At 41.1% G+C, this 26,728-nt stretch overlaps 1 protein-coding gene across 4 annotated transcripts in view; it reads left to right on the top strand.

The window, feature by feature from the left end:
* Positions 1–26,728, top strand: part of LOC311035428 (uncharacterized protein) — a 159,599-nt gene that overhangs the window by 7,232 nt on the left and 125,639 nt on the right. For 2 of the 4 annotated variants that reach the window (XM_084043611.1, XM_084043609.1), the window contains exons 2-6: positions 1,003–1,132; positions 2,995–3,117; positions 4,312–4,452; positions 4,968–5,108; positions 5,794–5,940. In XM_084043611.1, coding sequence (XP_083899737.1) covers positions 1,084–1,132; positions 2,995–3,117; positions 4,312–4,452; positions 4,968–5,108; positions 5,794–5,940 — 601 coding nt within the window. In that variant the 5' untranslated portion in view covers positions 1,003–1,083. Of the gene's footprint in view, positions 1–267; positions 382–1,002; positions 1,133–2,994; positions 3,118–4,311; positions 4,453–4,967; positions 5,109–5,793; positions 5,941–7,035; positions 13,389–26,728 lie in introns of those variants that run through there. The other 2 variants (XM_084043612.1, XM_084043610.1) reach the window with 2 other exon arrangements.

Genomic DNA, 26,728 nt, shown 5'->3' with positions numbered 1-26,728 from the left:
TTGACTCGGTTCCACAGATAGATATTGTTAAAATAGCCAAACTGCAAGCTCACAACGCCTCGCACTGCGAGGGGTTGTGAGCTTGTAGATCGACTCTTTTCGCAATGTTTGCCTAACGTCTTTCTTACGTAATATTTGGGGACCCCCTGGATCCCCAGTTTGGGAACCACTGGCCTGGTCGCTTCTCTTGGTCTTGTTTTCATAGACCGGGTCCGGGTTGCTTACTTCTCTCGCAGAATCTGGCAACACTGTAGCCAACAAAGGAATTCACCTTCCTTGTAAGCTAACCAACCAGGAAGTGAAATCCTACTGATGCAACTCGGAGAAACGTGTGATTCTGTACTTTGAGTGACATACGTACACTTTCCTTCAGTTTTTCAGGTAATAACATTGATATTCCTGTAAGATAGGAATGTAATGAAACTAGGACAACTGATATGTTGCCGTGTTTAAGTTCATTAGTAACATTTTATTGTTATTGCAACATTGTCTGAAATAATCAGATCATGACATTGTGTTTTTTGGGACACTGTCTTTATTTCCGTATTGTGGGTTAAAATGTTACGGAAGCTGTGTTTGAGTTTACAGTTGTAGTGTGGGGGTGTTGAGAACCATGTGGGAAACTGTGTGGCAGTTAGTAATTACTTTACTTACTTAGGCCTTTTATATTCCCTAGAGGTGTTTTAAAGTGACACACACACACACACACACACACACACACACACACACACACACACACACACACACACACACACACACACACACACACACACACACACAGAGCGCACATTCATACATGCAGGGGAGAGAAAGGAGCCAGAAACACATTTCCTGGTCTGTTTATTCTTGGCTTACCGCAGTCTCTCTCTCTCTCTCTCTCGCTCTCTCTCTCTCTCGCTCTCTCTCTTTTGGTCAACCATATTTGAGGGCCTTAGTGAATGATTGACAGATTACTAGGTCCAGGTTTATTTATTTTTTATTATTCTGTTTTTGTTTGTTTAGATCCGGAGCAATTCATAAAACATTTGCCGCGACACCCATCCGTTTTCCATCAGTGTGTGAAGAAGAACAAGAGTTGCAGTGATGAAAACCACCATGTTGAAACCAGCAGAGACCAAGTTACACGGAATAGGTATGTACTGTTTTACTATGTTCACTGTGAACATTTAGTCTGAATAGGTATGTAATACCCTGGTGCCCAAATGCCGAAGATTAGAGCCGTGGTTCTCAACCTTTTCAGGCCGTGACCCCCCCCCCCCCCAAAAAAAATAATCATACAACAATCTCCACCCTGACAAGCATTTGGAATTGTAGGAGGCATTACATTTCGTTTGACTCGGTTCCACAAATAAATGTTGTGAAAATAGCTATGTGAGCTTGTAGATCAGCTATTTTCACAATTTTCCCCTCTTTCTTATATTATTTGACAATTTGGACAATGTTTGACCTGTTTTTTATGCTATAGTTTGTTGATTACTTTTAATGCAGTAATGATCTTTTTTCATTTCATTTATTTTCTTTTTTTCAAGTATTAAAAAGGTCTTAAAACTCCATAAATTGTCACTTTACTGTCATCTGGGGACCCTCCCAAAATCATGTGTCGTCCCCCCCCCCGACCCACAGGTTGAGAACCACGGGATTAGAGCAGCGAGCAGGCGTACTGGGGTTTCAGACGAATGATAGAAGCATGCACAATATCGTTTTTAAATGTGGTTTTAAATGCAGAAGTTTAGCAATACCAGCTTCCATGGCAGCTTCAAGAATCCTCCTGGGGTCTTTGTTTTGGCTCACCACAATAACAACTGCCTAGAGGCGCAGTAAAATGACATCATACATACCAGCTTAACCAGTTACTCTCCCTTAAAGCCTAAAAGGGACAATGGCTGACTGGCTGACACACACACACACACACACACACACACACACACACACACACACACACACACACACACACACACACACACACACACACACACACACACACACACACACACACACACACACACACACACACACACAGCAAAGTTAGTTAATATAGCATCACAATCAGTATTTAAACTATATACATCTGGTATTTGAAAATAGCCGATCCACAAGCTCACAACACATCCTGATGCAACGCGTTGTGAGCTTGTAGAGCTGCTATTTTCAACAAAAACGTGAAAATAAGCTTATAATAAGTGGACATGGCAACACTGATTGGAATAGCAGCGTTCTTTATGATGTCACCATCTCACCACTGTATCATGTTCAGTGCAGATCTACAAGCTAACAATACGTCCCATCGCAAGGTGTTGTTAGCTTGTAGATCTGTTGTTTTTGTTGGCTTAATGTGCATTTTACAATGCAAATATTGCCTCTTTTCGTTTTATTATTTATAAATGTAAATATTTTTACTCTTAGATAAAAGAAAACTGAAATAAATGCCATTTATTTATGACATACACTGACCGACTGTGTATCTTAAAAGGTGCAGTAAGTGATATTTTTAAGTAAGTGCTCTATATTCTGATCAAATAAAAAAACATGCTATAGAGTTTTTCATTAACACAAGTCTCCATGTCTCTCCAGCTCTCTAGTAAACAGAAAATATATTTTCAGGTCAGGATACCAATTTTTTTCCAATCAGGATAGAGAACTCACACAGGATACAGGATAAACACGTGAAACTGAAGGTGATGACACAAAGAAATGAGCAGACACAATTGGAACTGTAACACAAAAAAACCTAGGCCGATAAAAGGGTACTCTCTTCCGATTGGATAACATTGGCAACCCATCTGAACATTTATTCTGCGGTTTATTAAAGAGCTAGAGAGACAGGGAGAATGCAATGATTACTCTATTGAATATAGAGCTTTAACGTAAAAATAATATATATATATATGTATTTTTTGTTTTAACCATAAATATCATTTTTAAATGAGTGCCCAGGTGATTACTCTATTATTATTATGCCATTCTTGCAATCGTTTTTTGTCCCTCTCTCTACAGAAAAGCAAGGTCCGGAGCCTACCAACACCCAGAATGGTATGGGGAATCACCCTCTCTCCGAGCGGCAGCAGGTGGCCTTGCTCATGAAAATGACAGCTGGAGGAGAGTCTGTCAACAGTCCAGGTGCGTGCTTGTAATGGAGGCTACGTCTCCCCTGGGGGTTATTCATTTTAAACAGTTTATACATGATTAACACAAGTCAATGATTGTGGTTTGTTTTAATGATGAAGACAAACCAATGATTGAGTACTTTGTTGTTAATGATAAATTGGTCTCAAATTAAAAAAAGTCTCCCCTGAACCTCCAGAAACCCTTCAATTAAAGTAAACATTAACTGCACACACAGAGAGATAAACATGAATCAAACATTATGCAGACTGAGGCAGTATGATCTCCAAAATGTGCTGAGACTACCACCCACAACAAATTAGATATCATGTTTAACAACTACACAGACATCAGAACCAGAGGACATTTCATAAAGGACTGGCTGCAATAAGGCTGCTCTCGGCCAGAAAACTGGAGCGCACCTTCAACCAGGCTTTATCTTGATAAATGACCACAGATTTTAAGTTTATACAGCATTCTCGCTTAACAATTTTGACATTTCTGTGTGGTGCATTATGGGATTTGTGCTTTGTTGTAAGTCAAAGATGCATTGAAGGAGGCATGACCTCGGCCCTGGGCTCCCTAGGCTGGGGGGGAGTGTAGCGCCCAGGATCACCAGGATCACTCATAATTGGCATCGGGTGAAAAAAAGTTTCAAAATCGTGGGATAAAAAAATATTTAAAAAAAAGAAGTCAAAGATGGTGGATTTAGAAAGATATGCCATCCCAATTGTAGTCACTAGAGGCGAGATGGTACACAAATGGCATACAAATGGTCTCCTAAGTGTCTGATGGCAGATCTCGCGAACGTCCTCTGTCTACTGGTGGTGTTGATTTGATCCTGATCTGTCCGTCTGAAACTCTTTTGAGTGTCAAAATGTTCGGAAAATTGTGTGACTTGTGGCGATTTTGGTCCAATGTTTAGTTCAGTGACCATGGAGCTAAAGAATAGTTCAGAAGCTGTGTTCATGTTCACTTCTCCCATTGAAATGAATTAACTCCCACCTAATTTTGGTCTCCTAAAAAGGCATGCACCTACGTCACCCAGATACGAGAAGTAAACCGTAGATGGCATGTCTTTCCTTTTTTTTGTTGTCTTGGGTCCACACAAGTCAACTCTGATGCATCCTCAGTAAAGTGGGCGGATCATGTTCACTTCCACGTATTTCTTTACTATTCTTTGGTATTTCTTCCCCCCCCCCCCTTTAGATCCAGAGCATTTAAAAAAGCATTTGACACCCAGGCCTGACAACACCCATCCTGAAGGTTTCCATCAGAGTGTGAAGAACAGAGTTGTAGCAGTGAAGCAGACCCTCATGTTGAAACCAGTGATCAAGTTACACAGAATAGGTATGTACTGTTCTACTCTAACATACCTGTGTTTCAAATTGTTATGTGTTTTCTCGTAATCAAATGTCCTACTTCATCATACAAGAGTGTCACACAAAAGTAGTGAAAATAGCAGATCTACAAGCTTGTAGATCGGCTATTCACACTATCTTAATAACTGTCTTCAGTTATTAACGTTTCGACCACGGTCTGTGTCCGCCGTTTTTCAAGTGGCTGCGTGGTGTTAGTGCAAAATGCATCAATAATTAGCTGTGTTAAGTCCACACAAGTCAACTCTGATGCCTCCTTCGTAAAGTGGGCGGGTCAGGTTCACTTACAGGCATTTCTTTACTATTCTTTGGTAATCTATTAATTTTTTATTACTCTTTAGATCCAGAGCATTTAAAAAATCATTTGGCACCCAGGCCTGACAGCACCCATCCTAAAGGTTTCCGTCAGAGTGAGAGTGAAAGATCTGGGGCTATTTATGTTATTATTATCATTATTTTTTCATTTATTTATTCTTTTTCTTTTAGATCCGGGGCTGTTAAAACAACATTTGACATCCAGCTCTAACAACACCCATCCTAAAGGTTTCCGTCAGAGTGTGAAGAACAGAGTAGTAGCAGTGAAGCAGACCACCATGTTGAAACCAGTGATCAAGTTACACAGAATAGGTATGTACTGTTTCACTATAACATAACGTTTACTGTCACGATTACATTGAATCGTCAACTTGACGATTAATTGTCATACAAATAATTGCGATTAACAATGTAATTGTGTTTTTGACATTGAACATTGGAACGTATGAATAAAGATAAAATGATAGGATTCGTAATAAGAAATTGCACAGGGCAGACATGACAAATAACTTAAATATACAATAATTTCTTTGTGTATTTAATACTTTTATACTTAAAAATAAATAAATAGCCGAAATAGCTGATCTACAAGCTTTAAAGCTTACAATGCGTCAAAGAAAGTATATGCCAAAAATATGCCAAAATGTGCCAAAAATATGCCAGCATGGATGTCTGGCTTTATCTGAAGAAAACTGTAACTGTATACTATAGCTTAACACTGTGGTGTACCCACCCCTTAAAACGTTTTTTTGGCCCACAAACAATTCGATCTTGTCACCTTTTTCACCCCTGGTCTGTTTGCATGCCTGCTGGGGGGAATGAGTGCTCCCTCTGGTGTTGTGCCCGTGGATGACACACGGAGGACCCAAAACATACTTATGTTTTTGATCAACAATATCGAGGACTTAAATGCAAGACTGGAATGACATTATGAATAGATCAGGTCTATTTTTTGTATTATTCTTATTTTTTCATTTATTTATTATTTTTCTTTTAGATCCGGGGCTGTTAAAACAACATTTGACATCCAGCTCTAACGACACCCATCCTAAAGTTCTCCATCAGAGTGTGAAGAACAGAGTTGTAGCAGCGAAGCAGACCACCATGTTGAAACCAGTGATCAAGTTACACAGACACAGAATAGGTATGTACTGTACTGTTTTACTCTGCACAGGCTTTGGGGACTTCACCGCAGCATGGTCTGTGCGGATGACGAAGGCCATTAACTACTACTGCATGTGGACGACTTCACCCATTTTCAACTTATCTTCATATAATTCAGAAACCCGCCTACCAGTGACATAATTGTTTGGCAGGATTTACATTTTTTTATTTTGATTTTTTTATTAACCCATTTAGACCTGAGGCCGATTCTAAAAACGCTTTCTAAATCCTGACCTAAGTTTTCTGAAAAACAGCCGTCTCTATTGCTCCAATGGTAGCCCACATTACAAATGTATCCATCAGCCAATGTCACGTCCCACAATAATTCAAGCTGGCGAGAGTAATCCCTCTGTATAACAAGGAAAGAAATTAGAACCTGGCAATTACCGCCCTGTTTCCATCCTTTGTTCCATCTCAAAGGTTATAGAGAGATTAATTCACGATCAGATCAGTAGTTACCTCGCAGAATGAAAAACGCTGTTTGAATTTCAATCTGGCTCCACTGACTCCGCACTTGGCTTTCCGATAACAAACTGTCTTAACAACACCTTGGCAAAACACAATCCATTGTTTTTGGGTCCAAACATACCTTTTGTAATTCAAACGATTTCAAAGTCAGAGTTGACAATATTGTAATCTCACAAGCTGTATTCTTGACAAAAGAAAAGTGTAAAAATGGCATCAAAAGTTATTAAGAAAGTCAATCAAAGATTTGTGGGCAGAATTTCCTCTTAACAAACAAAAGTGCTGTCAAGACTATAGCTGGAGCCCTCATTCAATGCCAGCTAATTCCAACACACTTTGCTAGTTTGGGATGGCTCAGGGTAGAAGACATGGTTAATCAAATATCAATGGGATTGGTATTTAAGATAGTCAAAGGGACAGTGCCCTCAACACCCTCATACCTGTCACTACTGTGACACCCACAGCCACAACACTAGAGGGAAAATTGTCATTCTACTACTCTGCCACCAAAATGTGGAATGCACTGACACCATCCTACAGGTTAAGTGTTAAAGGCTGATGTATGCGATGCATGAATCTGCTCTTATCAGGTCTATGTTTTCTATCTCAGATACCCGTCCTGCCCTGTCCTCAGTTAAACCAAGACAGCGCCACTGTGACCAATGTGGACAGAGCTTCGTTTCAATTTATTATCTCAAAGTACACCAGCGAATTCATACCGGAGAGAGGCCTTACAGCTGTGAACAATGTGGAGAAAAGTTCAGTAGACTGGATGTTCTAAAAGAACACAAGAGAACGCACACTGGAGAGAAGCCTCACCGCTGTGAACAATGTGGGAAAGGATTCACTCAAAAATCCACCCTCATAGACCACAAGAATGTTCACACTGGAGAGAGGCCGTTCAGCTGTGAAGTATGTGGGATGCATTTATCTCGGCATTCAGCCTTAAAAAGACACATCCGTGTCATGCATATTGCAGAAAGACCTTACTGTTGTGACGAGTGTGGGAAAAGGTTCGCTCAAATGACTCAGCTAACATTTCACCAGAAACGTCACACTAAGCCTTACTGTGAACAATGTGATAAAACATTCACAACAAAATCTGGCTTCAGACAACACAAGAAGCTTCACACCGGAGTGAAGCCGTTCAGCTGTGAAATATGTGGGAAGAGTTTTCCGTATAGAACACCCTTTAAACGACACATGATGGTCCATACAGGAGAAAAACCTTACTACTGTGGGCAGTGTGGGTGTAGGTTCGCTCAACTAGGTAGTTTCAAAGCACACCAGAGAATTCACACCGGAGAGAAGCCCTACGGCTGTGACGGATGTGAGAAATGGTTCAGTGATAAGTCTTACCTCAAAGCACACCGGAGAATTCACACTGGAGAGAAACCTTATAGCTGTGATCAATGTGGGGAAACGTTTAGATTCTTGACCCATGTCACTACGCATAAGAGAATTCACACCGGAGAGAAGCCGTACCGCTGTGACCAATGTGGGGATAGCTTCAGGCAAAAGCAGCACCTCGTGGCGCACACCAGAATGCACACCGGAGAGAAACGCTTTACGTGTGACCAATGTGGAAAAATGTTCAACGAATTGCATATGTTCAACAAACACCAGAGAATCCACACTGGAGAGGAGCCTTACTGCTGTGACCAGTGTGGGAAAAAGTTTGCTGTGTTGCCTAATTTCAAAAAACACCTGAAAACCCACAGTTTGGAGAAGCCTCACTGCTGTGACCAATGTGGGAAGAAGTTCAAGGTTCGGTCTCACCTCAAAAGACACCATAGAATTCACACCGGAGAGAAGCCTTACGGCTGTGACCAGTGTGAGAAAAGGTTCATTACAAGTACAAGCCTCAAAGTACACGAGAGAGTACACACTACAGAGAAGCTTTACGCCTGTGACCAGTGTGGGAAAAAATTCAATGTAAAGACAAATCTCATAAGACACCAAGTAATTCATACTGGACTGAAGCCTCACGGCTGTGACCAGTGTGAGAAAACGTTCTCTCATGCTAGTAATCTGAAAGCACATCTAAGAAGCCACACTGGAGAGAAGCCCTTTTTCTGTGTCCAGTGTGGGAAATGGTTCGCTACATTGGGTAATCTCAAGGTGCACCACTTAAGTCACACTAGAACTCGCAAAGAGAGGCCTAAAGTTGTGTACACAATGGCAGCTACAAAGACACAGTCTACCGTTCATTTTCAAAGGAAGCCGGCGACATGAAGATGCAAAGATACACCCGACGTTTGTAGCTGCTGCAAAAGCTACAACAGCTCCAATGCTACAAAAAGGTTCAGCTGGTTTCAACTTCAGCTACAAAGATGCAAATATGCTGTGTGGCTTTGTATCTTTTGTATCTGCCAGTGTGAACGAATAGCATTGGGGCGGTGGGTACACTGTCGCGTCGCGTCGCAAGTTGTAGGGAAGCGTCGAGCATCGGATAGCAGCGAGCTTGTTGTTGAAAAAGACATCAGGCCAATAGGCCATTTTTAGCACCATAGTAGCCGTCTGTCGGTGTCGTCTCTCAGGTGCATTCAGCAACTATTTTTTCACACCTTCCAACCAGGCCTGGAATTTCGTCATTTTAGGGGCAAGGCCACTTGGCCTTTGGTGTTGTAATTTTTTGGAGGGCACAAAGGCCAAATGCCAGGGCAGGAAGGCCATCCAAAAAAAAAAAAGTTTTTTAAGTCCAAAAAAGTTTTGGACTTAAAAAAGTCCACGGAAATAATGCATTTAACTTGAAGGTTAAGGATGAATGTATTTTAATATATTATAAGAATTGTATAACTATCTGTGAAATATAACCCATTTATTTCACAAAATAATGTGTTGGCAAATGACCAATATTTGGTTATATAGGTCTCAATATGTCACATTCAGCCCTGGACTTCATTGACTGAAGTAGGGGTCACATTAATCACATTAGATTCACAGATTAGGGGTCTTCAACCTTTTCAGGCCAGGGACCCCCAAACTGATGGGGTGATGGAGCAGGGACCCCCTACCTCGTAGGGTAGGTAGGGGGTAGGCTACTATATATATATCATATATTTATGTATAAAATTGTGTTTTATATAAATACACATGAAAAAATTGCCTGCTCCTACGCACAGGTTGACCCAGTAGGTGTGCAAAAGGACCTTTCTCAGGGGCGTCAATTGGGTATGGCAAGGCATGGCAGGTGCCATACCTTGGCTCCAGAAAAAAAAGAGAAATAAAATCATGAATAGTAGCCTAATGCAGGTGTAAGACCATTGTGTTTGCTTTGTGTTATAGGTATAATCTAATGCATAGTTTCTATGCATTTCAGGGGTTTTGGGGGGGTTGACCCCCTAAAAAAAAGGATAGATGTCCCTTATTTTAATCTCTGGGAGTTGGCAACCCTAACCTTTCCATACCTTAGCTTTTGCTGAACTGACACCACTGATCTTTCTCTACAAAATATGTATAAACATACCATGTTATTGTGCATTCATTACTAAGCTATTAAAATATGTCATGTTATGTTTAAAGACAAATTTACATTTTTGAAAAAAAAAGAATGAAAACAAGTTTTTAAAGTTTTTAAAAACAAAAATATTTTTTAATCAAACAACAATTTCGCGGACCCCCTGCAGTACCTTCGCGGACCCCCTAGGGGTCGCGGACCCCCTGTTGAAGACCTCTGGTAGAGATTTTGTCTTTTCCCCACAAGTTATTTTCATTCAAATGAAATGTGATTGAACTTGCACTAATTTTTCACTCTTTAAAATATAGTATTTCTTATTATTAATAATTACAGCTTGTAGATTGGCTATTTTCACGATTTTAAATTGTTTTTAAATAATAATAAAAAGGAACATACAAGATTTCCACCCCACAGCCATAATATATAGCCAATATATGGTTCTGTATGAGTCCGTTTTTGCAGATTTCATTCTAATTGGCTACTATGCCTGCATATGAATTTCATGAGCCTGGGTAGGTCACCCTGGCTTGGCGGAGATATGCCCTGTTGCGCACACTCCACCACACACTGCGCTGCAGGTGAAAGTAATTCACTTAACGAGGGCTGTGTTGCGCACCAACAAACGGACTAAAACTGTCACATTCTAGCTGTTGAAATAAACTTCCCAATTAGAACATTGTTGACAAACGAACAGATATCATGGATGTGGTTTGCAAAAGGAATATATATTTCTTGTCCATCAGAGCGGTGAGGTCACTCTTTTGTATGATATTGATAGCCTAAACTTTTAATTTGTCTGCAGTTATTCTGTTGCTTGCTTTATATTAAGACTTATAATTTGGGGATTTCGCTGTATTTTATTAGATGTATTCATCTATATTTTGCTGTTGAAAAAAACATCGGGGCACATCGGTCTGTAGGACTACGGAATCCTCTCTCTCTCTCTCAGGCTAGAAATCAATTCAATTCAATTCAACAGGCTGCGTTAGATTTATCTCCGGTTTGGCCCGGTAATGCTTTTGTGTCTATTACACGGTGTTGCGGGATTCCGAAGGTTCATAGGAGGCTCAAAATCAAACCTACCTACCACTGTGCATGTTGTAGCTGCGCAGCTCAACCAAAGGGACTGGTGTCTAAAAAAACGTATTGACAGGAAAATCGCGCAGAGGAAAAACTGTGAAATCAGTTGCTGGGCGCAGCTGGGGCACCACGGCCACTGTGGCCGTGAAGGCATGTCATTATTCGAGGGGCACACGGCCAATAAGAGGGGCAACGACGGCCGTGGCCGCCGTGAAATTCCTGCCCTGCTTCCAACCGACTGATCTCCCTGCCAGTCTGTAGTAATCTGTGGTAGTCTATTTGGTGGAGAGCTATCTAAAAACGGCAGACATGAGTGACCGAGCACGCTGTACTTACGCCTGTAACCAGTGTGAAATCACACCAGATAATTCACACGGGAAAACCTGAAGACCCAGTTCTTCTACCTTGTTTTTAGTTCTGTTAGAGGGTGTCCAATGGTTTTATTTCCACTTTGTCTGTCCACTGCATGCATTTTAATGTGTTTTTTTTTCTTTTCTTTTTTTCCGATAGATTTGTTCTTTTGATCTGTTCTACCGGAAGTTACTTGTTTATAACTTGCCTTGTATGTGGCTATCAGGTTGTTGCTGGTCGTCTTTGATTGGAAAGCACTTAAGGTCAACTGCTGTTGTCTTTAAATGTATATATCAGTGTTGTACTTGGTATAAAACATTAAAAACTCAAATGATGCAATTATCTGCTGACATAACGCCACTAACATCTGAATGATGTTATTCAAAGATTTTGGAAGGATTCATTTAGTTGATAAAGCTTCACTAAATCACTTTTGTGTAGCTCAGTAATCTTCCACTTGACATTAGGGCAAATGCTTTACATTTATTTAGATAATTTCATGTCAATTATTTGTGCTGTTATGGTTAGTGAAAGTTACAATCATTCAGTGGTGGATTTACTCAGTAAAATGAATGGTTTACTCATTTTACTCTTAAGTAAAAGTACCAATACCACAATGTAGAAATACTCTGTTAGAAATAAAAGTCTGGTATTCAAAATGTACTTGAGTAACTTTTACTGAAAGTAAACCTTTATTTATTCTCGAAAAGAGCATTGAGGTTTACCCTCATTTGCAATGCTGTCGAGATTACATATACAAAAAAATCAACAATTAAGGCACATACAGACATAAAACATGTTAAGTTAAAAACAATTACATGGTCAAATGTTTTGAAAATAGCAGATCTACAAACTCACAACGCGTTGCTATTTTCAAATAGCTTAAGTATACATAGGGTTGAAGTGGTTAATGTATATTTTGTAATAATGATACAAATCTTCAAAGTAACTAGTAAGTAAAGCTTTTAAATAATTGTAGTCGATTAACAAGTACAATATTTGCCTCTGAGATGTAGTGGAGTAGAAGTAAATACATTGAAAAATGGAAATACTCCAGTAGAGTAAAAGTACCTTAACATTGTACTCAAGTACAGTACTTGTGTACATGTACGTAGTTACTTTACACCACTGCTGTTATGGTTATTGAAAGTTACAATCATTTATACACACTAGCTTATGCTGCCACTTGCCTTAATTGAAGAAGAGCTCAATCCTACCCACTTCACCCAATCATTTTAAGGGGTATAAATTAAATGCAAACATATCCATCAATGTATCACATACAGTGTTGATTTTGTGACAACAAATGTCACTGACGAAAACGGGAAAAAAACTAAGCTATAATGACTAAAACTAAGACTAAATATTTTGACAATTTCATCAACAAATAAAAACTAAACTAAAGTGTTAATGAGGGAGATCCAGTAGAACTAAAAGACAAGTAATTTTATGTTTGGTTGTGCTCGGGTGTTGCGCTCTGAAAATATCAGATCTACACGCGTTGTGAGCTTGTAGATCTGCTATTTTAAGCATGCAACCAAGTGCAAGATCAGCCACGACGCCATCAAGGCCCGCCAAAATACATTTTAGTCGACTAAATCAACTGTAGATTTAGTGGACTAACATCTTATGATATTTAGTCGACTAAATCTAGACAAAAACTAAAACATTTCAGAGGACTAAAATATGACTAAATGAAACTTTATTCAAAAGACTATGACTAAAACGGAATCAAAATTTGCTGTAAAAATCAACACTGTCACATCAAATGAGATGAACTGTTTTGCTAAAAAAGTGCCAGATCACTCCCATAAGATTCAGATCTTATGTCTTCGCCTTAAATAGATATAATTTTCACCTTTTGTACCTGTTTCATACCCCTGTTCTTGTATGTATGTATTATGCTCTGTTTTATCCTATATAATGTAAATGTACTCTATTGTCTGCCTGTTTTTGTTTTTATGTGTTTTTCTTTTGTGGGGATGCAGATGTAAATTAGCATCTTTGCTAAATCCTGTGTATTTACATTATATTGATATGTATTGTTCATTAATATGCGGTGTCCCGCCTGAATAAACAAATAAAGTAAAGTAAAGATATCTCTTTTTTTTTAATATATGGGGGGAAAAAAAGTTAAAGTATTGGAAAAATCACGCTTGTAGATCGGCTATTTTCAAATGGCTGAAATATAGGGCTGAAGTGGTTAATGTATGTTTTGTAATAATCAAAATCTACAAAGTAGCTATAAAGCATTCACGGTTGACCATTCATTACGCTCTTTGCTTATCTGTCTTTAAATATCTGATATATTTTTCTCAGTCATACTAGCCTGCCTGAAAGCCTACTGTCTGTCTCGTGTCTTTGTGTCCTTGCACTGCGTTTATTGGAGCATGCTGACATATGTATATAATTGCTACTATGTGCAGTGCTGATGAGACTGGAGCTGGAGCAGCTGGATCCGAGCTGGATCCTGTTTTTTAGGGTTACATTCATGTTAACATAAGTTATGATAAGGTTCAAGGTTACGGTTAGAGTTCAGTCAGACAACTCTTGTATTGAATAAATATATTTAATGAGCATTAATGTAAAATATATCAACCATAAATATCGACAAGCATATTTGGCTTTGAGGCTCTGTGTGTGTGTGTGTGTGTGTGTGTGTGTGTGTGTGTGTGTGTGTGTGTGTGTGTGTGTGTGTGTGTGTGTGTGTTCGTTCTTGTGTTGTGTTCTCGCTTGCACGCATGCGGGGGTATGTGTAAAAGTTGAAGAAACCAGTAGTTCTCTCTGTTGTTATGTAAGTGTACACACAGTATACTGTATGTAACCAGATGGAGTCAACTAGTACTCACATTATACACACTACGCCACACCCAATTACAGGGTGGGAGACCCGAGTTAATATTTAGTTAAGCTTCCCAAAAGTAAGTATTCAGTTTGAGTGAATAGACAGAGAGGTCGGCTTTAACTACAAAATGACAATTTATTCACAGTTAGGAGAATTGTACAAAGCATTTATATCTTTAATGGTCAAAACTATGTCCAATAGTAGATTGCATAGGGCCACTAAAAAGACAGATAAAATAGCTTGGCTAAGTAGCTGCACTGAAATGTACTCATTGGTTAAGCCAATTAAGTGCAAATCTTCAGTATAACCATTAACCAAGTATATTTCTGTCTCAGGCTGTAGCCTAATTAAACCTCTTGGTTTTGGACAGGTGCCACAGCGGCTATAGCACTGAATCTAAGTACAGCACAAAATAAAAAAAGTAGCAGCATAAACTATAAAAAAAACTGTAATAAAAACAAACATTGAATTAGTCTCACCATTTACCCTGGTGCTATCCACAAGTTTCCTAGGGCGTTGCGGGCATCACTTCCTGGCAATTTAATCCAATCAAATCCAATGACATCCAAAGAAATCGACAGGAAGTGATGCCCACAACCCCTAGGAAACTTGTGGATAGATGTTTGGCTGATGTCTGGTTGGAATCAGAATCAAATTCTGACTACTACTTCGACATCAGCCCAACCTTTACAATAATATACCCAGTACAAAATTACCAGTAAAATGCATTCAGTGTGCTTTACAATGTTTATCGTGAAAGTTAACACATACCCTGTTAACAGGTGGTCAGGAATGCCCAGGTTGTTGGTGCAAACAGTTCGCTCGGTCCTAGCACCGCCTGCATGATAAAATACACCAGCGTGAGAACTCATTCTTTTCATTCATAAAAAGCGGTTGTGCTGTCGCAATGCAAAAGCTAGCCTACCTCCAGACCCGTGTGTAAACACACTAGCAGGGCTCTAGTTCGGCGCTCTTTGACGCACGTCTAACAAAGAAGAGATAAACATGTACATAAATAACCTGTAGAATGTCAAACATTCAAATCGAATTCAGGAACATGTTTGTGCTGTTGCAGTACAAAGTAAACCTACCTTTGTTTCTCTAAGCCTGTGTGCAAACACACACTCCCACACAAGCAGGGCTCTGTGCTCCTAAACGAACGTGTAACAAAGAAAAACATGTGCGTAAGATACCTGAAGGATGTCTACATAAATCAAACTAGAAACAGATAACACTACCTCATTAAAACAAAGGCTTACCTTCATACTTGACGCTACGAGCACAAACATTCAACGCAACCCGCCACGAAACAGGGACGTGGCGGGGAACCTGGGCAAACGCAGTTTAACACTCTGCCTGCCCAGGGGTGGTGCTGCTACCCACACCGGTTCCCAGTCCCACTGATTACATGTACCTACACAATAAAATCCTCAGTGTTAATGTGCAGTACCCATTAAATGAGGGTGCTTTTACTGCGTACTGTATGCCATTGCTGAGTTCTCATTTCCCCTGTTGTTTGTTAACTCGGGCTCATGCTTATTACTCTGATCTTGCACTTTGTAAGTAACTCTGTTGTCGTCACACTGAAATGGCAGATCTTCGAGCTCAAGCTTGTAGATCGTCTACTCTATTTATGGTGTGCAACTAAGTATACATCAACCTTCATGGTTTAGACTGGCTTCATGGTTCTGCAATTATTACATGTTCAAAGCACTGTGTGTTTCATGGTTTGGTTTTCTGAGGAGCTACCAGCTCCTTCAGAATGTCAACTCAACACACCTGCACAGCCACACGTGTCTCTATCTAGCTACTCAGTGTGCAGTGGTGGAAGAAGTACTCAGATATTTTACTTAAGTAAAAGTAGCAATATAAACACAATATAAAAATATGACAAGTAAAAAGCCTGTGTTCAAAATGTTACTTGAGTAAAAGTACAAAAGTATTGGCATCAAAATATACTTAAAGTACCAAAAGTAAAAATACTGACATTTTCGAAAATAGCTGATCTAAAAGCTCACAACGCATCGCAATGCGACGCGTTTCGAGCTTGTAAAACGACTATTTTCAAATAGCCTATGTATAAAATAGGGCTAACGTGGTTAATGTATGTTTTATAATATAATAATTTATACCTGCAAAGTAACTAGTAACTAAAGTTTTCAAATAATTGTAGTGGAGTATAAGTACAATATTTGCCTCTGAGATGAGTAGAAGTAAAAGTATTGGAAATACTCCAGTAAAGTAAAAACACCTCAAAACAAACTGTACTTAAGGACAGTACTTGAGTAAATGTACTTAGTTCCTTTACACCACTGTCAGTGTGTCACAACATACAGCAGCAACGGCGCCACAAAGCTCAACAGAGTCGCTTTAATTGAAGGGCTTCCACCGTGCGTCGTAGTGGCCACAGTTGTTGTGTTGCTGGCAGAGGTCTCTGCAGTGGTCACTGCCATGGGCGCTGCTGTCGTGGGTTCTGTGGTCGTGGGTTCTGCGGTCGTGGGATCTGCTGTCGTGGGTGCTGTGGTCATGGGTTCTGCTGTCGTGGGTTCTGCTGTCGTGGGTTCTGCGGTCGTGGGTTCTGCGGTCGTGGGTTCTGCTGTCGTGGGTTCTGCTGTCGTGGGTTCTGCGGTCGTGGGTTCTGCGGTCGTGGGTGCTGCGGTCGTGGGTGCTGCTGTCGTGGGTTCTGCTGTCGTGGGTTCTGCGGTCGTGGGTTCTGCGGTCGTGGGTTCTGCGGTCGTGGGTTCTGCGGTCGTGGGTTCTGCGGTCGTGGGTGCTGCGGTCGTGGGTGCTGCGGTCGTGGGTGCTGCGGTCGTGGGTGCTGATGTCTTGGGTTCTGCTGTCGTGGGTTCTTCTGTCGTGGGTTCTGCTGTCGTGGGTTCTTCGGTCGTGGGTTCTGCTGTCGTGGGTTCTGCTGTCGTGGGTTCTGCTGTCGTGGGTTCTGCTGTCGTGGGTTCTTCGGTCGTGGGTTCTGCTGTCGTGGGTGCTGCTGTCGTGGGTTCTGCTGTCGTGGGTTCTGTGGTCGTGGGTTCTGCGGCCGTGGGTGCTGCTGTCGTGGGTGCTGCTGTCGTGGGTTCTGCTGTCGTGGGTTCTGCTGTCGTGGGTTCTGCGGTCGTGGGTTCTGCGGTCGTGGGTGCTGCTGTCGTGGGTGCTGCTGTCGTGGGTGCTGCTGTCGTGGGTGCTGCTGTCGTGGGTTCTGCTGTGATGGGTTCTGCGGTCGTGGGTGCTGCTGTCGTGGGTGCTGCGGTCGTGGGTTCTGCGGTCGTGGGTTCTTCTGTCGTGGGTTCTTCTGTCGTGGGTTCTGCTGTCGTGGGTTCTGCTGTCGTGGGTTCTGCGGTCGTTGGTGCTGCTGTCGTGGTTTCTGCGGCCGTGGTTTCTGCGGTCGTGGGTGCGGCGGTCGTGGGTTCTGTCGTCGTGGGTTCTGCTGTCGTGGGTTCTGCGGTCGTGGGTCCTGCGGTCGTGGGTGCTGCGGTCGTGGGTTCTGCTGTCGTGGGTTCTGTTGTCGTGGGTTCTGCGGTCGTGGGTTCTGCTGTCGTGGGTACTGTTGTCGTGGGTTCTGCGGTCGTGGGTTCTGCGGTCGTGGATGCTGCGGTCGTGGGATCTGTTGTCGTGGGTTCTGTTGTCGTGGGTTCTGCTGTCGTGGGTGCTGCGGTCGTGGGTGCTGCGGTCGTGGATGCTGCGGTCGTGGGTTCTGCTGTCGTGGGTTCTGCTGTCGTGGGTTCTGCTGTCGTGGTTTCTGCAGCCGTGGTTTCTGCTGTCGTGGATGAGGCGGTCGTGGGTTCTGTGGTCGTGGGTTCTGTGGTCGTGGGTGCTGCGGTCGTTGGTGCTGTGGTCGTTGGTGCGGCGGTCGTGGGTTCTGCTGTCGTGGGTTCTGCTGTCGTGGGTTCTGCGGTCGTGGGTGCTGTGGTCGTTGGTGCGGCAGTTGTGGGTGTGGCGGTCATCGCTGCGGTGGTGTTGGAAGTGACGTCTGGAACCGGGGTTGTTCCAGCCTAGGTGGAATTATGGATGGAGAGGATGAGATACAGTATATTAGTCAGTGCCATTTTCAGTGTTTTGTAAAGTTATAGTGGTAGGCTATAGAACTTCTGATGTGTGCCATCAAGAAATGCCTCTGTTAGGGTCGAGGGCTATTATCAGAGAGAGAGGGCTGTTTTGCTAGTCCAAATAAAAGGATGACAGGACCGACCTAAAAAACAGACATCACTATAATATGTATATATGTTCGTTTTTTTAAATTATTATATTATAATACATTTTATTTTTTATAATAAGAAAACGTCTTATGTGGCAGATTATAGGACTAGTAGAAGTCCACCCAAGACAAGGTCAATTACTGTTGAGAATGAGCTCTGGCACAACTTCACTCACATACAATGAGCATGGAAATGGAATTAATACTTATACAGGAATAAGACCAAAGCCACACTTTACTTGCTTGTAGATCTGCTACTTTTGCTATTTTTGATTTGAATTCTGAAAATTAATAGTTTTGGAGGTTTCCACCCGACAGAGACGATATACAGTATAACTACATGATTAAATATGTACCTAGAGTTACAAAACAATGCGCCGCAATTTATTGCAGTACATATAACACTTGCTGCTGTCATTGAATGCAACAGAGGACTGTGGCTCTATTGTACACTGTCACCTGTCCCGAATCGTTAGTAGATCTGTTATTCTTAGCTAATAACATAGTTCTAACCATTTAAGCCCTATATACTGTACTGCAGCACACAATGAATAGCAAAAATAGCCAATCTACAAGCTCACAACTCGCTCACAGTGCAATGCGATGTGCTGTAGATCTGCTGTTTTTTTATTTTTTGGGGGAAAATGTTCGCCTACATGACCAAAATAGGGACATCTGGTTGAAAATGGCCTTATTTCATCAAGACTGGTGACCAGGGATGGGCTGACGGTGGAGCCCACCGGAGCACCGCTCCACTAGCTCTGATGCTGCAGGCACGCGCGCCCCACATGCGCACGCCCGCGAGAGAGCCGTCAACGCGCGTTGACGGCGCCTCAACACCTAGAACAATAGCCGCCTACCTGGCTGCTTTGCATAACGTTAAGCAACTCGAGAAAAGCCATGGAATTGAATGTGTTTACATTCCTCTCACAATGAGAAAAGGGATTCAGCCATGTAAAGGGCTTTCATATAAAACTAAAAGTGAAATAAAATAATTAATTCATTGACACAAAAATTAAAACAATACATTATCAATGCCACAAAATAATAAGAAGTATAATTACATTAAAAATCACATATGTTGAGTACGGTATTTCAACTAGCACTGAGCTGAGTGGCTGTGTGCACATGCGCGCGCCTGCATATGCGCATGCATGTGCACGTGCACGTGACGTCTTTAAAATAGAGCTCCACCAGCTCAAAAATCCACAGCACACCCCTGCTGATGACCGTTATGCCGCCAAAAAAACAAACCACTTCGACTAATACCAAGCGTTGGTGAGATAATTTGAAGAACGGTTATGTCATGAACAATTATGTCAAGTGAGATGCAGAACAAGAATACTTTATGTAGTCGAATAATTACCTGCGCTGCAACTGAAGCCAGAAGAGTCAGCGCACACAGTCCCAGAGCCAGAATCTTCATGATGTCAAGAAGTGTGCAGATGTATCACTGGAATTGTTATAACGATGTTCAAACCACTGACATATTATGGTCAAAGTATTTCTGATGTTATTTAAGCCTTTAATGCGTCAGTCTGCTGTCCACACGTATGTCCTATCCTTCTGGATATTGAGAATTGGTTAACGTACTGTTTTTTTCCAACAGCTTTATATAGCAAGGTGTGTGTGTGTGTGTGTGTGTGTGTGTGTGTGTGTGTGTGTGAGACATACACCTTGGCCCTGGTACAGTACGTACCAGGAAGATACAGTTACAGTTGGTTAATTGTGTGTGTGTTAAAACTAACAACACTAACGCACTCACCTTGCAGTGTGTGCGTGCGTAAATGCGTGCATGCGTGTGCGAGCGTGTGTGTCTGTTCTACCTGTTTATGTGCAAGCTTCTTAACTCTCAGTGTGCTGTGTGTATTCCTATGTTTAGTATGAGTAGCAAGGTTCATTGTGGCTGTTGCGTGGGTATCACAAACGTAACTTGCCCATATATAAAGACCAATTTAAACTATACTTTCAGGCCTGAAAATCTAGTATACCAAACTTAATTAATACATCACGGACGTTTGAATTTAGTCTGTAAATGCAACTTTTCTACAGCTCATTGAAAATAACTAATAGCAGCACAATTAACTTGTGTGCTTTGGATTATCTTCCTGGACAATCAAACAAACCAACAATGCTTTGGAAAATGCCAGTTAATATCAAGTACACCGTGATCTATGGGCTGAACATGACCGACCGCCAGTATGGTCATTTAATAGCTGTTTACCCTGCTGAAAGCTGAAAGAAAAACCCCAGCATAGACGAGCTTAAGATGGTTGCTGGTTTTAGCTGGTCTTAACTGGTGTTATCCAATGTATGAATGAATGAACCATTGTAAAGCGCTTTGAGTAAGTTTGAGTACTTATAAAAGCGCCATAAAAATGCAATTCATTATAAAAATGCAATCCATTAGGCTGGTGTAGTTGGTTTAATGATAGCAGAAGAATGTCTGCTGTCTCACGGAAATGTCTTTTAGGTAATATTTAGAATGGCACGGGCAACTCACAAGTTATCCGTGCCATTCTAAATAAAAAAGTATCTGAAGGACATTTCCTTGAGTGTTGGCATTCTTCTGCTGCCATTGAACTCTTCTGAGCCATGTAAGGCCTACCCTGTAAATGTGTTTGTTTGTTTGGCTGGACACCCAGCTGGAATCTCCTGGTCAAGCTGGTAGGCTGGATTGGCCTTCATTGAAAATTCTGCTACTGGGAATCACGACTGTTGGGCCGATTTTAAACATTTGTGGCGGAGGTTCTTCCTTGGCCTCCTGGGAATGTGTGTGCAAACTTTCACGCCCTTTGCAACACACTCCCACCTCACATCAAAGGCATTTTTTTGTTTGCTCCTATATAAAGTTTATTTTTATATCTGTTTTGTAAAGCGACTTTGGGTACTAAGAAAAGTGCTATATAAGTCTGATGTATTATTAATATTATTATTATTATTGGTCCAACGGTGCGGAGATCCCTGGCTATTGGAAAAAATGCCAGAAAAAAACAAATGACAAAATAGCTTATCTACAAGCTCACAGCACGTCTAAATGTGACGTGTTGAGAGCTTTTTTCACTATATTAGATTTACTATGTTCATTATATTTGAAAGTGGAATTCGTAATTCATAATGTATTGTTTCCCCCCTTCCTATAAATGTAGTGGAGTCAAAAGCACAATATTTGTCTTTCAAATGTAATGGAGTGAAGTTAATAGGCTAATAATAAAAAAAGGTAAAGTACACATACTCTTAAGGCCCCATAAAGATTTGTGTTTAAAACTTTCAAAAGTATTAAGAAATTGTAAGATTCTTCAAGATGTAGAACAGCTATTTGTAGGATTTGAACCCAAGACCTTTGGGTCTTTAACACAGTGAGCTATTGAACTTGTTAATCATATGAAGCCAAATGGATTTATCACAAAAAAAGCCAGTGTTTTGTGCTCCAAACTGCTCAATAAACTATCCAGACAAGAAACAGTACAACAAACAACGATATAAAAATAAAATCAACTGCATATCTTGATATATTTTGTTTGTATCATTGTTTGTTGTTAGTTAAAATAGGAGGAAAACCGATTCAGAGCAGGCAGCATGGTAGCTCACTGTGAAGACACTGTCTACATCAGTGGTTTTCAACCCTTTTCATATAAAGGTCCATTATTTATTCCGCATTTGAGCCACGGACCAAAAACTTTTAAAAACATTTTTGGAAAAGATTTTGTCCACAATTCCATGCTGTATTGATAGGAGAGATAACAGGCAAACGTTGGTAAAAATAACAATTATTTTACATTCTCTAATTGTGTAGACTTTTTATAAAGCAAGTAATGCAGATGTTTAACAATAATTTTACTTTTGAGAGCGTATAAATGAACTTTACACTCTCATGAGTAAAATGATCTTTACACTCAAAAGTTAAAGATCTATAAGGGTCCTTTCGTTACCAACTCTCCATCGTTTAGCTGGGGACCACCTGGAACCCCCTCAAGGACCACTGGCGGTCCCCGGACCACTGATTGAGAACCACTGCTCTATGATCCAAAGGCCGTGGGTTCAAATCCTCCCGCTTCTTTATTGTGAAGCATGTTTTGAAGACTACCATCCAGAAACGAGTAAAAGAAACATGTGCAAATGTGTGGAGGTGCCGTAGGGCAGCGGATAGTTGGTCTTTGGCAAATACCACACGGCGACCATGGGCACAGGTTCAATTCCAACTCCTGCAAGCAAGGCCACAGGTTCAAGTCCAGCCTAGGGAGGCACCGAAGCCAATAGACCCCTTAACAGACAAGGTCACACTGGTTGCAAATGAAACCCATTCTGCAGGTCTCGCTAGGACGCACAGCACTATAACCAACACACAAGAGGGGGGGTTGGGGTGCTGAAACCAGCGCACCCCAAAACAACAGGTTGAGAATTGATTGCATGAAACAATCACATGTGTGTGTGTGTGTGTGTGTGTGTGTGTGTGTGTGTGTGTGTGTGTGTGTGTGTGTGTGTGTGTGTGTGTGTGTGTGTGTGTGTGTGTGTGTGTGTGTGTGTGTGTGTCCGAAGCCAGGAGATTCAAATGGCGCGGGCCGGGGTGGGGTTGGCTGGGACATACTGTACCATTAGGTTTAAATAGGATATGGAACATTTGAACTGCTTTACTCCTTGTACTCTCTGTTGAAAGGCAACTTTTAGATGTTCGTCATTACGCACAAACCTTAGGAACATTTATACATAATAAAAAAGAATCACAACCCATTGTCCTCAACATATGGTGCTTTATTTAAAATGTATGTGACCCCCCCCCATAAAATGGTCTCACCCAGAGCCTTCCCGTGATCCCCCCCTGCCCTTCCACGCCCCCTTCCCAAAAAACAACAACCGTCAACAACATATAGATTCAATTTTGATTCAATGTTGGAATTTCAATAATTAATTTCATTGTACCATAAGTCAATGTTGATTTAACAACTTTCGCTATAAGTACAAGTACAATATTTGCCTCTGAAATGTAGTGGAGTAGAAGTAAAAGTACTGAGAATTGGAAATACACCAGTAAAGTAAAAAATACCTCAACATTTTAATTAAGTAGCCTACACTTGAATAAATGTACTTAGTTACTTTACATCACTGCTCACACCTGTCCTTAGTTGATGTCTAAATGGAAGTTCATTTCATCCACTAGAGGGCAGGATAAGACAACAAAACGATCACATAATTATTGCTTCTCTTTAGAAATACTCTGTTACAAGTAAAAGTCCGGAATTCAAAATGTACTTAAAGTACCAAAAGTCATGCAGAATGTCATTTCACAAGTTTTCCAATGTATTTAATGTATACAAATCTTTTGAAAATAGCAGATGTACAAGCTCACAATGCGTTGCATCGCCACGCATTGTGAGCTTGTAGATCGGCTATTTTCAAATGGCCAAAATCTATATTTTGTAATGATAATCAAAATCTACAAACAGGTAACTAAAGTTGAGTAAAAGTACAATATTTGCCTCTGAGGTGTAATAAAGTAAAAGTATTGAAAATTGGAAAAACATTAAAGTAAGAAATACCTCAAAATTGTACTTATAAGCACAGTACTTGAGTAAATATACTTACAGTATAGTTACTTTAACTGGCAGTGGCAATGTGACACCATAGAATGTGAAAGTAGGTAGCTGATATATTGCACTTTTACCTTAGCGCTAGGTATACTCTTGGTTGCTTGTTTTAGCAGAAAATGCACTTAGGACTTCTGGTGATAGTTTTCGTTTCCTACCTATGTTGAATGCACTTATTGTAAGTCGCTTTGGATAAAAGCGTCTGCTAAATGACTGTAATGTAATGTAATGTAGACAGAGCAGAGCCAGCTCTGACAAATTTAGTGTCCTATACTATTAGACAAGATGCAGTTTCTGTATTTCATTAGATTCCCCTTTATTAGATGATAGTGTTTCTACATTGCAGTATTGATGCTTTTACTTAAAGGAGTAGTTCAACCCCCAAAAAATAAAAATTCTATCAATTACACACCCCATGAAGCATTGAATTCATGGAGAGTTTTTTTGTTGTCGCACTCAAGCCAATAATTTGATTAACAGAAATATTCTAATGTATCCGGTAGGAGACTCAAAGGAGACTCTTTGAACTCTCCTACCGGAGAGACTGCCGGTCATCAAATTATTGTCTCAGGAATGCTACAAAAACAAAACAATCTCCATGAATTCAAGGCTTCATGGGGTGTGTAACTGATAGAAAATAAGTCCTTTTTTGGGTGAACTGCTCCTTTAAGTACAACATTTGAGTACTTTTTACTCTGCTGATGTCCCTGTACAGAGGTCAGTGAGTGAACCACATGTGACCCCAGCAATGTCTCCAGTATTGCTTTCATCTGTTGCTGCTTACAGCATGGATGCCAGTGTTGTTATTGGTTCACAGTTCAGTCACATGATTCCCTAACAGGTTATGAAAAAAAAAAGAAAACACTGTAGGCTCAGTCACATTTACAGGACACATGTGGAGTGATGGCCATCATGTGATCCCTGCAGTATGTGTTAGTTTAGAGATGGTTAAGTTTAGGCATTAGTTTAGAGATGGTTACATTTAGGCATCATTAGGTTAGAGATGATACACCACTTGAACCCTAGTGTCCCTATATATTCTGGTTTAGGCATTCGTTTAGATATGGTTAAATCGTAGTCATTAGTTTACACACACACACACACACACACACACACACACACACACACACACACACACACACACACACACACACACACACACACACACACACACACACACACACTCATTTTGACAATTTATCTACTGACATTTATCTACTGAAAGCTAGTTTATTTCAATCAAGAAAATAAAAGACTGAACTGTTGAAGGAAGGTGCCTGAAAAAAAGTGAAGTATGGTGTGAACGGGAAAGTAAGGAAAGCTAGCCCGTCATAGAATTTGACTGGCACCAGTTTAAAGGAATGAAAACTACACACATACAGTAGTGCAAATCATTTATTGGGTTATAGCCCACAAATTAGTATATAGGATGAGCTTTAGAGATACAGTTCAAAATGAATGAGGAGTGCACCTATTGGAATCATATATGAGTAAATGATATAACACCCCCACAGGGAAGCTGATATAACAAAGTGTAGCATTGGTAATATTATTGTGTCCTCATTACGCAAGGTCTGAGTTAACAGTAATAAAAGTAGGTTTCATGAGCAGGCATACACCATGAGGTGAAGCCATGAATACTAATCTAAACACAGATGTTTGTCTGCAGGAAACCGTTACAGACAGACATGCTTTAGCATAGATTAGAGAAACCACACACGCACACACACGCACGCGGAGCAGGGCAGAAAGGATACTAATTTCTGGTCTATTACTTAACCGTTCATTTTGGCTTAGGGCCTGCAAAGCCCTCTATGGCTGCGAATCTCTTTCTCTCTCTCTCTGTGTCAGGGAGGAGGACCCAAAATGTACTGGATAGGCTAATATGATCATCAACATGAAGGGCTTTAATGCATGATTGTAATGAATAGATCTGCGGCTGTTAATGTTTTATTATTATATATATACGTACATTCTGATTTTGTTTCACGATCCGGAGCTATTCACAGAACATTTGGCGCCGCGGTTAACATTTGCACAAGTTACACAGAATCGGTGTACTGTTTTACTATGTTCACTATAAACATTTGGTCTAATAGGTATGTACTGTTTTCCTCAGTTATCTCCGGTCGTGGGTGCGGCGGTCGTGGGTGCGGCGGTCGTTTTCCGGCGTTCGGTTTCCTCAGTTATCTCCGGTCGTGGGATTTGTGACCTTGGCTGTCGTGGTTGCGGCGGCCGCGGATGCACCGGTCTTCCCTGCGGCGGTCTTCCCCGCGGCAATCTCTGCGGCGGTTTTGGAAATGACGGCTGGAATCGGGCCTGTTCCAGCCTAGGTGGAATTATGGATGGAGAGGAAGAGATATGAGTCAGTGTTTTGTAAAGTTATAGTGGTAGGCTATAGGACTATGGGGTGCATTTCGCCTTTCCGACATGTTGCCTTTCCGACGTTGACGAACCCTATACCTAACCCTAACCCTAACCCTAACCGCACGCGGAAGCCACTAGTCGGAGTGGCGAGATGTCGGAATGGAAGGAGAACCCCAGGACTATGTGTGCCATGCAAGAAATGCCTCTGTTAGGGTCAAGGGCTATTATCAGAGAGAGAGGGCCGTTATGGTAGTCCAAATAAAAGGATGGCAGGACCGACCTAAAAAACAGTCATCATTATAATACTTATACAGGAATAAGGCCAAAGCCACACTTTACTTGCTTGTAGATCTGCTACTTTTGCTATTTTTGAATATGAATTCTGAAAAGTAACAGTTTTGGAGGTTTCCACCCGACAGAGACGAT

Source organism: Gymnoscopelus microlampas, assembly GCF_963454915.1.
Source record: "Gymnoscopelus microlampas genome assembly, chromosome: 19".
Classification (NCBI taxonomy): domain Eukaryota; kingdom Metazoa; phylum Chordata; class Actinopteri; order Myctophiformes; family Myctophidae; genus Gymnoscopelus; species Gymnoscopelus microlampas.
Note: the sequence above shows the minus strand (reverse complement) of the source record. Positions and strands in the feature narration are given on the sequence as shown.